The sequence below is a fragment of the Scyliorhinus torazame genome, chromosome 9 (assembly GCF_047496885.1).
Source record: "Scyliorhinus torazame isolate Kashiwa2021f chromosome 9, sScyTor2.1, whole genome shotgun sequence".
Taxonomy (NCBI): domain Eukaryota; kingdom Metazoa; phylum Chordata; class Chondrichthyes; order Carcharhiniformes; family Scyliorhinidae; genus Scyliorhinus; species Scyliorhinus torazame.
This window is the reverse complement of record NC_092715.1, coordinates 128,849,835-128,865,315: the sequence shown is the minus strand read 5'-3', so window position 1 is coordinate 128,865,315 and position 15,481 is coordinate 128,849,835. Positions and strand designations below refer to the sequence as shown.

Here is a 15,481-nt window from a genome sequence, read left to right as displayed (position 1 = left end):
TGCCCAGGAAATTATAACCTCCAATGGGCTGATGTATGCTGCCTGGACCTTCCATGAAAGGCTCCGACATCAAGCTCAGGATCAGGGATTTGAGCCAGACACACAGTAGTTACCTGTAATAATTAACCTGGAAATGTTAAACTATTTAAAACCTGATCCTGAAATAATCCAGCATAGCTGAACTGAGCATCAGAATCCACCGCAAACTGACAATCCCCGGACCAAAAACCACAGAATCCAACCTTACCTACCCCTTCAAACAGACCTCCCACCCCAACCTGACCGGATTATCGGTGCCTATCCCCGATCGACTGGACTCGTGCTCTCACCACCATGTCTAATGACCATGCCAGCACCCCAGGTCTATCCAACACTCTCTCCTATTCCTCCGACCCAACTAAAACTCGCGATGCGGACCTTTATGCCACCACCAAGCCCCCAACCACAATGCCTCCCCCCACACCTGTCTAACCAGCCACCCTTCATCAACCCAAACTCATTAATTAAAGGGCTTAAAAGGGCTAGTGCTGCAAAAATGGGGCATGTCCTCTCCTTCCTACGATTCTCCTGCAGTCGTTGGACTTGTCCTGAAGAGGTTGCGCTGGCCCAATTATGGTATGACCGGGATCATAAGTCCCGACTGAAAATGCATAGTTCAGTCAGAGAGTGGAAAACGTCACGGCCAGCTGGAAGATCTGGGTCAGAATTAACGTTTCAGGTCATGATCTTTCATCAAATCCTGAAGACCCCAGATGCTGCCAGACTGGTTGTGCATTTCCAGCATTTTCTGGTTTTTAATAAGGTGCTTACTTCAATTTTTTTATTGTTCAAAGCAGTTCGGAGTCTAAATTTTTAATCTTCAGCTGAAAATTAACTACAGCAGAAGACATTTGTGCAACTCAGGTCAACAGAAGGTAGCTTAGTAACAAAAATATATCACATTATTATTAGCTTCTGACCCCCAATAACAGTGCCAAACATTTTGTATGTACACTCACAATAAGGTAGTGTTGGATGTGAAGCCATCCTTCTGGCATTATTCATATTCCTCTTGATCATCTGCCAAAGTGAACAGTGCACGTTATTAAACTGAAAACATGTGTAGCAACACTTAATTTTATTTCAAATCTTTTAGGTGCGCAACAAGTATGAGCATGCTAAAGATGCCACATTTGACAGCCAAATTCAAAAAGTGTACTGCTACGTTAAACATGAAGATTTATTTCTCGACCTGCACCAAGAACATGTAAATTACACTCTGCCTTTGCAATTTTTCTTTGGAAGCTGAACTTCAAGGAAATTTCTATGTACTAAAGACATGTCCCAAGTTGCATCTGTCCAAATATTTTACTGTCTTAAGTGCAAGTTATACAACATATGGGGTCTTTATTTCTAATACATAGAATATAAGTCAATAAGGCATTGTTAGTGAGCTTTGCAGAACCAGTACATAGACTAAGAATGTGAATTGTTACACAGTTGATACAATGCAGCATTTAGGTTATCAGCATTTTGAATGGCATTTCTTCAAACATACTCACTCCAAGCATGTGATAAGATGGCCATTTACACTAATCACTTCCACCAAAAGTGGAACACTTTACACTAATCACTTCCACCTATAATGTTTTAACAAGCATGAAGATGGGACACAAGTTGCATAAATAGGAGACTACAAGGGAAACTGAAGCTTTAGAATGCAACATATGTTACAGCAGTGAGGGAAGACTGTATAACTCATCCTTTATGGCTCATCTATTTTTAGTACTCCACAGGTTACTTCAAACTAACATATACGATGTTCATTTGTGTACATTTTGACAAGAATAACGCTAAATCAATATTGCATTTGACTTACCAAGTGTCTGAAAAAAACTTTTGACCTTTAAAAGTTTAAAAAAATGATAAGAGTAGATCAAAATGCAAATGGCCACTGTTCTAGCTGGATATTTACCCAAAAGGGCTGACCAGGAATGAGTTTTCACAGCTGGGAATTAAACTTCAAAGGTTTTAAACATTCATTCTCAGGATGAATGTGCTGTTGGTGAAACTGGCAGATATTACCCCTTGCCAGGAGCTGGTGGCAGAATTACTTGAACTGCTTGCTGAACACTGTATGTGAATCCTTCGACACGGTTTGATATTACTGAATGGTTTGTTAAGCCACTTTTGAAATACTGCAGATGCTAGAAAACTGAATTAAAAACAGAAAATGCTGAAAAATCCAGCAGGTCTGGCAGCATCTGTGGCATGAGAAACCAAGTTAACGTTTCGAGTCCATATGACTCTTCTTCAGAACTCTTCCCCAGAGTCATACGGATTCAAAACATTAACTCTGTTTTTCTCTCCACAGTTGCAGCCAGACCTGCTGAGTTCATTCAGTATTTTCTGCTTTTAGTTTGCAATGAAAACCACTCCTGTGGGGGTCTTGAGTCACATATAGGCCATGGGGGGAGGGAGGGGGTGTGTGAAGATCTCGCTGTTACTTCCTGAAAAAAACATGAGACAGATGCATGCTTATTTCCAGATTATTAAACAATTCAAAAGGATTTGAACTGTCATTCTTTGAATTATTATTCCAGGTTTTTTCATTATTAGTTCAGCATCAATACAGGAATTGGAAATGTGCACCGAGGAGGTGGCTAGGGCTCATTCCATCAAAAATGCGTTTCTCATGGAAGCCAACAAAAATGTTAGCAAGCACTTTTGGACCCGAAAAGTACTAGGACTACCTCAAATTATCCTGGAAAAGAAAAGTAGCTCAAAAATAAGCATTTACAATGCATTCATGTTGCTAATATGCGGAGACTATACAAGTGGCATTTTCTGCCAGCAGGATACTGCCATCAGTCCAAAAACAAATTCTGCCTACCACACAACTGAACAACATTAGGTATGAATTTCAGTGCTGACATGATGCAGGTGTTGAATGTCCCAGTGAGTGCTTGATAGAATCAAACAGTATGTTCCTTTGGTTGTTTTTTTAAAATATAAATTTAGAATACCCAATTTTTTTCCCCCGCCCCAATTAAGGGGCAATTTAGTGTGGCCAATCCACCTACCCTCCACATTTTTAGGTTGTGGGGGTAAGAACCACGCAGATATGGGGAGAATGTGCAAACTCCACACAAACAGTGACCCAGGGCTAGGATCGGACCTGGGTCCTCAGCACTGTGAGGCAGTAGTGTTAACCACAGAGCCACTGTGCCATCCACTTTGGTTATTTGTAACAGGCAGAGTACAGACTGTACTTATTCAACCTGCACTTGCAAACCCAGAACAAGACATCTACTGTTAGATGTGATTCCATGATTGGGCAGCACTTGCTGAACAATCTTGCGTGCGCTAATTTAGCCATTTAAGGTGGTCCATTTCCACTTGCCAGAAGCGATGTACAATTATTTGTAGGGTTCTATTCTCTGGAAACAAAAGAATTCATTTAAAGCCTTGTGTTTTTTGGAATTACTTGGAACCTCAGGGTTTCAAAACTTGCAGACATCATAGCTCATTACTCGAGAGGGCAGTCATTGATACTGTAGCCATCTAAGATGGCCACCTGCAAAGGACCATGGGAATTATGGCCAACCCAGGACTTAGACAGATACAGAGCTTATGTGTATCTGAAACACAGGTAACCAGACCTGATCGAAACCCCCGCTTCGTTTGCAGTTCAATGGCCCATTTTCCCAGGACAATAGAACTCCAATCAAGCAACCGGCACAACCACAGATTGATCGGCACCACTCCCCTTACTCAGAAAGCCCAACTGCCAAGGTCAATGACCGCTAAGGACCTGCCCAGCTACCAAGGCACTCGCCCCTCTATTAGCCGAAATCGAAGACAGTGATCACAGCCCTGTCGAACTATTGGGTCCAAGGTTAAGGACCGCCTCAAGGAGCGTGAAATCCCAGAGGGATAAAAGGGAGCACAGCCATGTGTTCTGTCTCTTTTGGATCCGGCCTGTGCCAACCCAATCGTAGCAGGAACAGCCAGCCAAGTTCAAGACCAACGATCGCTACCTGACGGGTGAGCCCAGCAGAGACAGAGCCACTTTCTTCGAACCAGCCAAGTGAAATCCAGATAAAGGCCTTATCCATTTGCACAGTGCCGGTCACCCTAAAGTTAAGTATAGGTTATTGTAGCTGATAGGTGTAGTTTAACTCGTAGTAGATATTGTGGTTTGCATGTCGAGATAACTCTTGTGTATGTAAATAAACCATCTTTTGAACTAACTAACTGGTTGTATGGTCATTTGATCGATATAAGGGAAGGCTTGTGGTTCACCAACATTATTGGCAACAATACATTTTATATGGAAGTTGGAACTCCACTCAAAGTCGTTTCACGTCTTACATGTTGCACCTGCCTATGTTAGTATGCCAGAGCTCGACGTTTTCTTCTGATGGCTGAGTCTGACTGTGCATTGATGCAGAGTAGCCAACACAGGCTCCAAAGGACATTGATCAATAGCATCTCTGCAGTCAGAACAAGAATCTGAGCAGCCTGCCTCTGACCTCCGAAAATAATAACTTAAGAAATAGGAGCTGGAGTAGGCCATTTGGCATTTTGAGCTCCTCGGCTATTCAAGAACATAATTAATCTTCTACTTCAACTTCATCTTCCCACACTATTCCCATATCCCTTACATTCTTTAATATCCAAAAATCTACTGACCTCTATCTTGAACATACTGATTATCTGAGCATTTACAGCTCTCTGGAATAGAGACACCAACAACTCACAACACAGTAAAAAATGTATCCACAACTCAGCCCAAAATGGTTGACCACTTACTTTGAAATGGTGACCATGTAATTCTAGGTTCCCCACTCAGGGGAAATACTTAGAATTTTATATACTTCAATTGAATCACCCCTCTTTTAAACACCAAGAAATAAAGGCTCAGGCCATTCATTCTCTCATCATAGGACAATGACCTCATCTGGTGCACTTCAAGGGCAAGTATGTCCTTCTTTAGGTAATGAGACTAGAACTGCACATAGTACTTCAGGTGTGGCTTTGCCAACAGTGTATAATTGGAATGAGATGCTTGATTTTTACACCATTTGTAATAAAATCTAACATACTATTCTTCTTAATTGCTTGCTGCATCTGCGTGTTAACATTCACATATAAGGATATTGAGTTTCTTCTGAATGCATTCTTTCTCAATCTCACCATTCTAAAAAATATTCTGTTTTTTATTTTTCATACAAAGTGGATAACTTCACACTTCGCTAGGTTTTATTCTATTGGATATGCTTTTGTCCATTCATCAACGTGTTTATATCCCTCTGCAGCCTTTTTGACCCCTCCTCGACACGTATTTTACTACCTAACTTAGCATCAGCAAACCTGGATACATTGCATTCAGTCCCTTCATCTAAGTCATTAACATAGAATGTAAATAGCTGAGGCCCAAATACAAATCCTTGTAATACTTTACCAATTGCAGCCTGCCAACCTAAAAGCTATTCCTACTGTTAGGAACACAAATGTAGCTTTAATGATTTATATATGTATTGGTAAACATTAGATACAAGATATAGTTTTAAATGGGTTTAATCTAATGTTTCTGTGCCTGGAAGGATAAAACCTATAGTTAGATTCATGCTGGACAAAGGAGTTTGTATGTGTGTGGGTTCGTTTCAATTCCAACTGTGATTCTATTGCTTAGAGGGGGTTACGGCGGGAAGAATCAATAGAACTAGCAGGGATTGCTTAAAAATTGGAGACCCTTGTAAGGATAAAAAAAGCTTTTAAGGACAGCACGGTGGCACAGTAGATTAGCCCTGTTGACACATGGCGCCGAGGCCCCTGGTCCGACCCCGGCTCAGGGTCACTGTCCGTGTGAAGTTTGCACATTCTCCCCGTGTTTGCGTGGGTTTCGCACTCCACAACCCAAAGATGTGTAGGCTAGGTGGATTGGCCACGCTAAATTGGCCCTTAATTGAAAAAAATGAATTGGGTACTCTAAATTTATAAAATAAAAGTTTTAGCTGGATATACGGCAGTTGGGAACAGGATACCGGTGAGTGAATTTCACTCAACTCTGCCAGGAGAAGCTGGACAGAACCAGGAAGTTGCAAAGATGCAAGATTCTTAAGGAACAAGTTACAGTCCAGATAAACAGGGAATTAGGACAGAAAGAATGTTTAAGACGACTGAAGTGAAGTGAACAGGGCCCAAGGTACTGTTTAGAAGAATTCAAGGAAAAATAATTGAAGTGTTGTGAGTTAGGGACAATTGCAGTAATCAGATTTAAAGTTGGACAGCAGATTGAAACATCGGATGCCATTTTAATACAGTCTGGGAATCAAGAGTTAAAGCAATTGTGAGCTGTTTGCACAGTAGTCAAGACAAAGACATCCTAAAAGGGTTGGTGTAAAAACCTGCAGTAGATTCACTGTGAAAGGTGGAGCAGAAGCTTGGTTTAAAAGAGTTATTTGTAAAACATGGACTGTATTTCAGAATGTAAACTGCCAAGGGAAAGCATTATTATGAGAGAAGATTTTAAAGAGTGTTTTTAGAGTGGAGTTTGGAAACTCTCATGTGGCAATCATCTAGGGGGATTCGGAGGAGGAATTTGCAGACATCAACTTGGGTTCAGAGTGCAGTGTGTGTATTTGACCACTGCCAATCTGTGTGCTTTAAAGGAACCTGGCGTTCCATTCTGGGATCTCCCCGTCCAGTTATAACATCAACTGGATCATAACACTTCTGTCTATTAACCAATCTTCAATCCATGCTAATATATTGCTCCTCATCCCATGGGTCCATATTTTGTGCAATAGCTTCCTGCATGAAAAAGTATTGAATGCTTTCTGTAAATCCAAATGTACTACACCTACTGGTTCTTCCTTATCCACCCCGACAAGGTACACCCTCAAAAAACTAACAGATATGTCAAAACATAATTTCTCTTTCACAAAGCCACATGAACTCTGATAATCATATTTTCATTTGCTAAGTACCCTGTTACCATGTGCAAACAACAGATCCTAGCATTTTGCCTACTGATGTGAGACTAACTGGCTTCTAGTTCCCAGTTTCCTCTCTTCCTCTTTTCTTAAATAGTGTTATGTTTGCCACTTCCAATCCTTGGCAACTGCGTTAAAAGTTTAAGGAGTCCTGGAAGATCAAAATCAATGGAGACACTATCTCTGAAACTGTCTCTCTTAAAATCTTAGGATGCAGATCACCAGGCCCAGAAATTTATCATCAATTAGCTCCATTAATTTTTCCAGTGTGATTTCTTCAATTATATTGATTTATTTCACTGGATCTTTAGTTTCCCATTATTTCCAGAATGCTCGTCTTCTACCATATCTATTTAATATCACTGCCATTTTCTTATTCCCTATTATAATTTCACCTGCCTTTAAAAGATTGACGTTCACATCACTAATCGCTTCCTATCTATAAACCTATAGAAACGTTTACAGTATATCTTAATTCTCTTGCAAGAAGGATTGTCTTGTGTCAGTGTCAAAGCTGGGTGGGGACAAAGGATGGCTTTTGTGGTGGGTAGACTGGTAGAGCCAAATGAACCCTTGCAATAATGAGAGCACCCCAGCAGTAAACCACTCCACTGTTAGCTCATTGGCTATGTCACATGGTGCCTCTTCCTTCAAAGAGACTCTGTGCTCTGCCTGGTTCCTCTTACCAGGTCCAAACCTCACTACTACAGAATTCTGTGCAGCATGCAACAGACCTGGACCATTATAGAAATCCAGGCTGATACATATTGAAGGATATCTCCAGATACATCCAGGCACGTGAAATACATCTACAGTGTGTCAACAGCTTGCTCAATTACACATTTGGTTACCATCGCGTTGTTGCCGGGCTTCATTGATTGGGTTCCACACAGGCACCATTAACCACATTTTAAATGGATATTCCTATACATCTGTGCAGCCAGCTGGAAAGTTTTCCTCAGTTGTGTGATGATATCAGGGAGGGTAGATTGCTGCATGTCAAAAGTACTAAAGCAGCTGCCCAGAATCTTAAGCACAGCTGTATAAATATTCTTGGGGTAACACACTGGCTGCACATTGATGGAGTGAAAACCTCGTCAGTCGAAGCCAGGGTGATCTGAAGGCGACATTGTTGTCACATATATATGAAGCCAGCTGGAACTGCTGACTGAGTGCCTGCTCAGCTTGCCTGTGTCATCTCATGTGTTGACAATTATTTGCCTGGTAAACAAGCCCTCAGTCTCATGTCTTATGTATATGTGCGTTGCCTACAGCAGGATCCTGCAAAAGCTTTCAACAGAGGCCTGGAAGAGTCCTCAGAGGCAAAGGAGTTGACGGCATTCGTGACTTTGGTAGCCAATGGCAAAGTATGGCCAGAAGGTCTTGCACCAGCATGCTCCAAGTGTTTGCCACAACACAATGTGATTCCATAAATCGCCTAAGAGACTGATATCGTTACCAACAAGGGGCCTATGGTAGGATGGTCCCCCTTTTCCCATCTCTTGACTGACTACAGATTGTGTTTGAAAGATGTTTTCTAACCCCCTTGAATGCTGTAACTCTCAAGACCAGACAAAAGATAGGTTCTAAGTTCAGAAAAAGGAAGAATAAATATTTATTTCACAACACCCAAATGCACCCACTCACACAATAATGCAGACAAGAAAAAGTGATTATGAAACAGGTAACATGCACTTAAGTTTTTAAAAAGACCAAAAATTCACCGTCGTACTTGAATCCTTTGAGATGGAAAGGTGGTAGGCCTGGTGATTCACTTTTAGTTTACTAAAGAAATGGAGTTTGGCAATTTCTGATAACAAAAATGCAGTGGTTTGCTACTTGCAGCAGCAGGTTTTTGGCTTTGCTCCAGTCAAGTTGCAGCCGAGCCCTATAGCGAATATCTGGATTGCTTCCTCAAATTGGTAGGTAATAGGCTTGCCTCGCTGCTCTGCCTGCCAGTGGATTTGAGGCAGTGTCCTACCTTTGCTGGGCTGGGTCTCTTTGCTCTGAGTCTCCTTCTTCCAGACTGACTGCCTGGAGCTGCTCTCAAAATTTATCACAACCCAGTTTCTGGGAGGAGACCATAGTATCTATCTTTCCATCGTCCACAAATGGTGCCCGACTGAAGCATTGACAGGTAATAGGGTTTGAGTTTCAGCCATTCACATCTCCTAGAGGTAGACTGGCTTTCCCCTCATCATCGAGTATTACTGTCCCTATTGGTGCTGGTAATCTTGGTCTTCATTTCAGGTTCAAAGTAACACAGTATAAGTGGCACACACACACACCGATTCAATCGACTGGAATTAACACATTGAAATTGACTACCCTCCTTTCCAAGGGGGTTGTTGCACATGCATCCTAATATGCTGGTAGTAAATATGGAAGTTGGCAAATTGCAACTGACTTTCCAACATTTCACATTTTCCCTAGAATTAACCCTCCGCCCGCATGTTGTCTCAGGTAAAAACGATTCCACCTTCCATCGTTAAAGCCAATAATTAAAAAATATATATATATTTTTATTCTCGTCCTTTTTCACATTTTCTCCCGAATTTACACCCACCAACCATAAACAATAATCAGCAACATATATGTCAATCCCCATAACAATAACAACGATCCCATCCTCCCACCAACCCCCAAACATCAGCCTGCATGTTTACATAAACAAGTGACAAAAAGGAATCAGGGATTACCCATAGTCATCCTTAATATACACAGCCACCACCCCCCCCCCTGCCCCAAAAACTAATGTTCGATGTTATCCAGTTCTTGAAAGTGCATAATAAATAGTGCCCATGAATTGTAGAACCCCTCCAAGCTTCCCCTCAGTTCGAACTTGACCTTCTCAAGGGTCAAGTATTCCAACAGGTACCCCCCGCCATGCCAGGGCACTGGGTGGAGAGGCTGCTCTCCATCCCAGCAGGATCCGCCTTCGGGCAATCAACGAGGCGAAGGCTATGATATCTGCCTCCGCACCCGTTTCCAACCCTGGCTTGTCCGACACCCCGAATATGGCCTCCCAGGGACCCGGGTCCAGTTTCACGCGCACCACCGTGGAAATTACCCTAAAAACCTCCTTCCAGTATTCCCCTAGCTTTGGACAGGACCAAAACATACGAACGTGATTAGCGCCCCCCGCACCGCCCCCCCGCCCGCAACGCGCTCACACATCTTCTACTCCTTCAAAAAATCGTCTCATCCGCGCCCTCGTGAGGTGCGCTCTATATAGAACCTTCAGCTGTATCAGCCCCAACCTCGCACATGAGGTGGAGGCATTCACTCTCCGGAGCACCTCACACCAGACCCCCTCCTCTATGACCTCTCCCAGCTCTTCCTCCCATTTTGTTAAAGCCGAGAATTAAGAGTGGAGTGGAATTAAGAATGAAGACCAATGGCAGTAATTAGCTAGTACTGGTAGCCTGTTCATTGACGTGACGAGATACATATATTAAAAAAAAAAAATTTAAAAAATCACCTTTTTTTCCAATCACAGCAAATTGAAGCTGCCTGTAGAACAGGATTTTTCTTTGCTTTTTTGACGTTTCTAAACCAAAGGTTGATCTAGGAGTTTAACTTAGTAGGGAAAATGGAGAATCGGAGGTACACATGGGACAGCAGGGAAGGCAATGCCTCGAAAGGGTTAACCTGACAATCTCTAAAACCCAAAATGTGGACAAATGCAAATTAGCATACTAAGGGAGATGAACTTAGGGCAGTAATGGTTGTTACATGTTTTGAGGTGTAGATGTTTAAGAAGAATAGGGAGGGAGGTAAAAGAGGAGGAGTGGCACTGTTAATTAGGGAGTGCATTACAGCTGCAGAAAAGGAGGTAGTTGAGGATGGTTTGTCTACTGAGTCAGTATGGGTGTCAGAAACAAGAACGGAACAGTCATTTTATTGGCAGTTTTCTATAGACCCCCAATAGCAGCAGAGATATGGAGGAACAGATTGGCAGCAGATCTTGAAAAGGTGCAGAAGTAACAGAGTTGTTGTCATGGGTAACTTCAACTTCCCTAATATTGACTGGAATCTCCTTAGTGCAAATGGTTTAGATGGAGCAGATTTTGTCAGGTGAGTCCAGGAACGATTAATATGTAGATAGGCCGACTCGGGAGAAGGCCATATTGGATTTGGTGCTTGGCAACGAACCAGGCCAGGTGACAGATGTCTCGGTGGGAGAGCATTTCGGTGATAGTGACCACAACTCCTTGACCTTTACCATAGTCATGGAGAGGGATACGACCAGACAATATGGGAAGGTATTTAATTGAGGGAGGGGAAATTATACTGCTATTAGACAGGAGCTGAGGAGCATAAATTGGGAACAGTTGTTCAAAGGGAAATGCACAACTGTAATGTGGAGGTTGTTTAAGGAGCACTTGCTGCGAGTGCTGGATAGTTTTGTCTCACTGAGACAAGGAATGGCAAGGTGAAGGAGCCTTGGATGACAAGAGGAAGGAGGAAGCTTACATAAGGTTGAGGAAACAAGGATCTGACACGACTCTAGAGGGTTACAAGGTATCCAGGAAGGAACTCAAAAATGGACTTAGGAGAGCTAGAAGGGGGCATGAAAAAGCCCTGGTGGGAAGGAAACTCCAAGGCGTTCTACACTTAAGTGAGAAATAAGAGGATGATCAGAATGAGAGTAGGGCCGGTCAGAGATAGTGGAGGGAACTTGTGCCTAGAGTCTGAGGAGGTAGGGGAGGCACTAAATGAATATTTTGCTTCAGTATTCACTAGAGACAGGGACCTTGTTGCTCATGAGAACAGCGTGAACCAGGTTAATAGACTCAAACAGGTTGATATTAAGCAGGATGTGCTGGAAATTTTGAAAAGCATCAGGATAGATAAGTCCCCTGGGCCAGATGGGATATAGCCAAGGTTACTACGGGCAGCAAGGGAGGAGATTGTTGCACCGTTTGCAAAAATCTTGCTTTTGGTGTACTCTGACTGGCGTAGTACCAGATGATTGGAGGGAGGCGAATGTTGTTCCCCTGTTCAAGAAAGGAAAAGGGAAATCCCTGGAAATTACAGACCAGTCAGTCTTACGTCTGTGTTGAGCAAAATATTGGAAAGGATTCTGAGAGATAGGATTTATGATTATTTAGAACAATATAGTTTGATTAAAGACAGTCAGCATGGTTTTGTGAGGGGCACGTCATGCCTCACAGCCTCACTGAATTCTTTGAGGATGTGATGAGACTCATTGATGAAGGTAAGGCATCGGATGTGGTGTATATGGATTTCAGTAAGGCACTTGATAAGGTTCCCCATGGTAGGCTCATTCAGAAAGTCAGGGGGCATGGGATACTGGGAAATTTGGATGTCTGGATACAGAACTGGCTGGCCAAAAGAGAGTGGTACTGGATGGAAAGTATTCCGTCTGGAGGCCGGTGACCAGTGGTGTCCCGCAGGGATCTGTTCTGGGACTCCTGCTCTTTGTGGTTTTTGTAAATGACTTGGATGAGGAAGTGGAAGGGTGGGTTAATAAGTTTGCCTATGACCATAAGACCATAAGACATAGGAGCGGAAGGAAGGCCATTCGGACCATCGAGTCCACTCCACCATTCAATCATGGCTGATTTCAACTCCATTTACCCGCTCTCTCTCCATAGCCCTTAATTCCTCGAGAAATCAAGAATTTATCAACTTCTGTCTTAAAGACACTCAACGTCCCGGCCTCCACCGCCCTCTGTGGCAATGAATTCCACAGACCCACCACGCTCTGGCTGAAGAAATTTCTCCTCATCTCTGTTCTAAAGTGACTCCCTTTTATTCTAAGGCTGTGCCCCTGGGTCCTAGTCTCCCCTGCTAATGGAAACAACTTCCCTACGTCCACTCTATCTAAGCCATTCATTATCTTGTAAGTTTCTATTAGACCTCCCCATAACCTCCTAAACTCCAATGAATATAATCCCAGGATCCTCAGACCTTCATCGTATGTTAGGCCTACCATTCCTGGGATCATCCGTGTGAATCTCCGCTGGACCCACTCCAGTGCCAGTATGTCCTTCCTGAGGTGTGGGGCCCCAAATTGCTCACAGTATTCTAAATGGGGCCCAACTAATGCTTTATAAAGCTTCAGAAGTACATCCCTGCTTTTATATTCCAAGCCTCTCGAGATGAATGACAACATTGCATTTGCTTTCTTAATCACGGACTCAACCTGCAAGTTTACCTTTAGAGAATCCTGGACTAGGACTCCCAAGTCCCTTTGCACTTCAGCATTATGAATTTTGTCACCGTTTAGAAAATAGTCCATGCCTCTATTCTTTTTTCCAAAGTTCAAGACCTCGCACTTGCCCACGTTGAATTTCTTTTTTTTATTAAATACTTTATTGAAAATTTTTGGTCAACCAACACAGTACATTGTGCATCCTTTATACAATATTATAACAACACAAATAACAATGACCTATTTTATAAACAAAAAATGAATAAATAATAAATAACAAAAATGAAAACTAGCCCTAATTGGCAACTGCCTTGTCACAAGTAACACTCTCCAAAAATATAATTTAACAGTCCAATATATAATTATCTGTAGCAACGACCTATACATACTATACAGTATATATTAACAACCCTGAGAGTCCTACCCCCCACCCCCCCCCCCCCCTCCCCCGATCCTGGGCTGCTGCTGCTGCCTTCTTTTTTCATTCCGTCTATCTTTCTGCGAGGTATTCGACGAACGGTTGCCACCGCCTGGTGAACCCTTGAGCCGACCCCCTTAGGACGAACTTAATCCGCTCTAGCTTTATAAACCCCGCCATGTCACTTATCCAGGTCTCCACCCCCGGGGGCTTGGCTTCTTTCCACATTAGCAATATCCTGCGCCGGGCTACTAGGGACGCAAAGGCCAAAACATCGGCACACGAGGACGACGAGTTTACCCTGCTTAGGGCATCTGCCCACAGCCCCTCCTCGATCTCCTCCCCCAGCTCTTCTTCCCATTTCCCTTTTAGTTCATCTACCATAGACTCCCCTTCGTCCCTCATTTCCCTATATATATCTGACGCCTTACCATCCCCCACCCATGTCTTTGAGATCACTCTGTCCTGCACCTCTTGTGTCGGGAGCTGCGGGAATTCCCTCACCTGTTGCCTCGCAAAAGCCCTCAGTTGCATATACCTGAATGCATTCCCTTGGGGCAACCCATATTTCTCGGTCAGCGCTCCCAGACTCGCAAACTTCCCATCCACAAACAGATCTTTCAGTTGCGTTATTCCTGCTCTTTGCCACATTCCATATCCCCCATCCATTCCCCCCGGGGCAAACCTATGATTGTTTCTTATCGGGGACCCCCCCAAGGCTCCAGTCTTTCCCCTATGCCGTCTCCACTATCCCCAAATCTTCAGTGTAGCCACCACCACCGGGCTTGTGGTGTAGTTCCTCGGTGAGAACGGCAATGGGGATGTCACCATAGCCTGTAGGCTAGTCCCCCTACAGGACGCCCTCTCTAATCTCTTCCACGCCGTTCCCTCCTCCTCTCCCATCCACTTACTCACCATTGAAATATTAGCGGACCAATAATACTCACTTAGGCTCGGTAGTGCCAGCCCCCCCCTATCCCTGCTACGCTGTAAGAATCCCTTCCTCACTCTCGGGGTCTTCCCGGCCCCACAAAACCCATGATGCTCTTTTCAATCCTTTTAAAAAAAGCCTTCGTGGTCACCACAGGGAGGCACTGAAACACAAAGAGGAATCTCGGGAGGACCACCATCTTAACCGCCTGCACCCTCCCTGCCAGTGACAGGGATACCATATCCCATCTCTTGAAATCCTCCTCCATCTGTTCCACCAACCGCGTTAAATTTACCTATGCAATGTGCCCCAATTCTTAGCGATCTGGATCCCCAGGTAACGAAAGTCCCTTGTTACCTTCCTCAACGGTAGGTCCTCTATTTCTCTACTCTGCTCCCCTGGATGCACCACAAACAACTCACTTTTCCCCATGTTCAATTTATACCCTGAAAAATCCCCAAACTCCCCAAGTATCCGCATTATTTCTGGCATCCCCTCCGCCGGGTCCGCCACGTATAGTAGCAAATCGTCCGCATACAAAGATACCCGGTGTTCTTCTCCTCCCCTAAGTACTCCCCTCCACTTCTTGGAACCCCTCAACGCTATCGCCAGGGGCTCAATCGCCAGTGCAAACAATAATGGGGACAGAGGGCATCCCTGCCTTGTCCCTCTATGGAGCCGAAAATATGCAGATCCCCGTCCATTCGTGACCACGCTCGCCACTGGGGCCCTATACAACAGCTGCACCCATCTAACATACCCCTCTCCAAAACCAAATCTCCTCAACACCTCCCACAAATAATCCCACTCCACTCTATCAAATGCTTTCTCGGCATCCATCGCCACTATCATCTCCGTTTCTCCCTCTGGTGGGGCCATCATCATTACCCCTAACAACCTCTGTATATTCGTGTTCAGCTGTCTCCCCTTCACAAACCCAGTTTGGTCCTCGTGGACCACCCCCGGGACAC

At 43.8% G+C, this 15,481-nt stretch overlaps 1 protein-coding gene across 3 annotated transcripts in view; it reads right to left on the bottom strand.

The window, feature by feature from the left end:
• The window catches only part of LOC140429471 (dmX-like protein 1), a 366,142-nt gene that overhangs the window by 41,987 nt on the left and 308,674 nt on the right, over nucleotides 1-15,481 (bottom strand). For all 3 annotated transcript variants that reach the window (XM_072516509.1, XM_072516511.1, XM_072516510.1), the window contains one exon: nucleotides 999-1,059. In XM_072516509.1, the coding sequence (XP_072372610.1) occupies nucleotides 999-1,059 (61 nt within the window). The remainder of the gene's footprint in view (nucleotides 1-998; nucleotides 1,060-15,481) is intronic.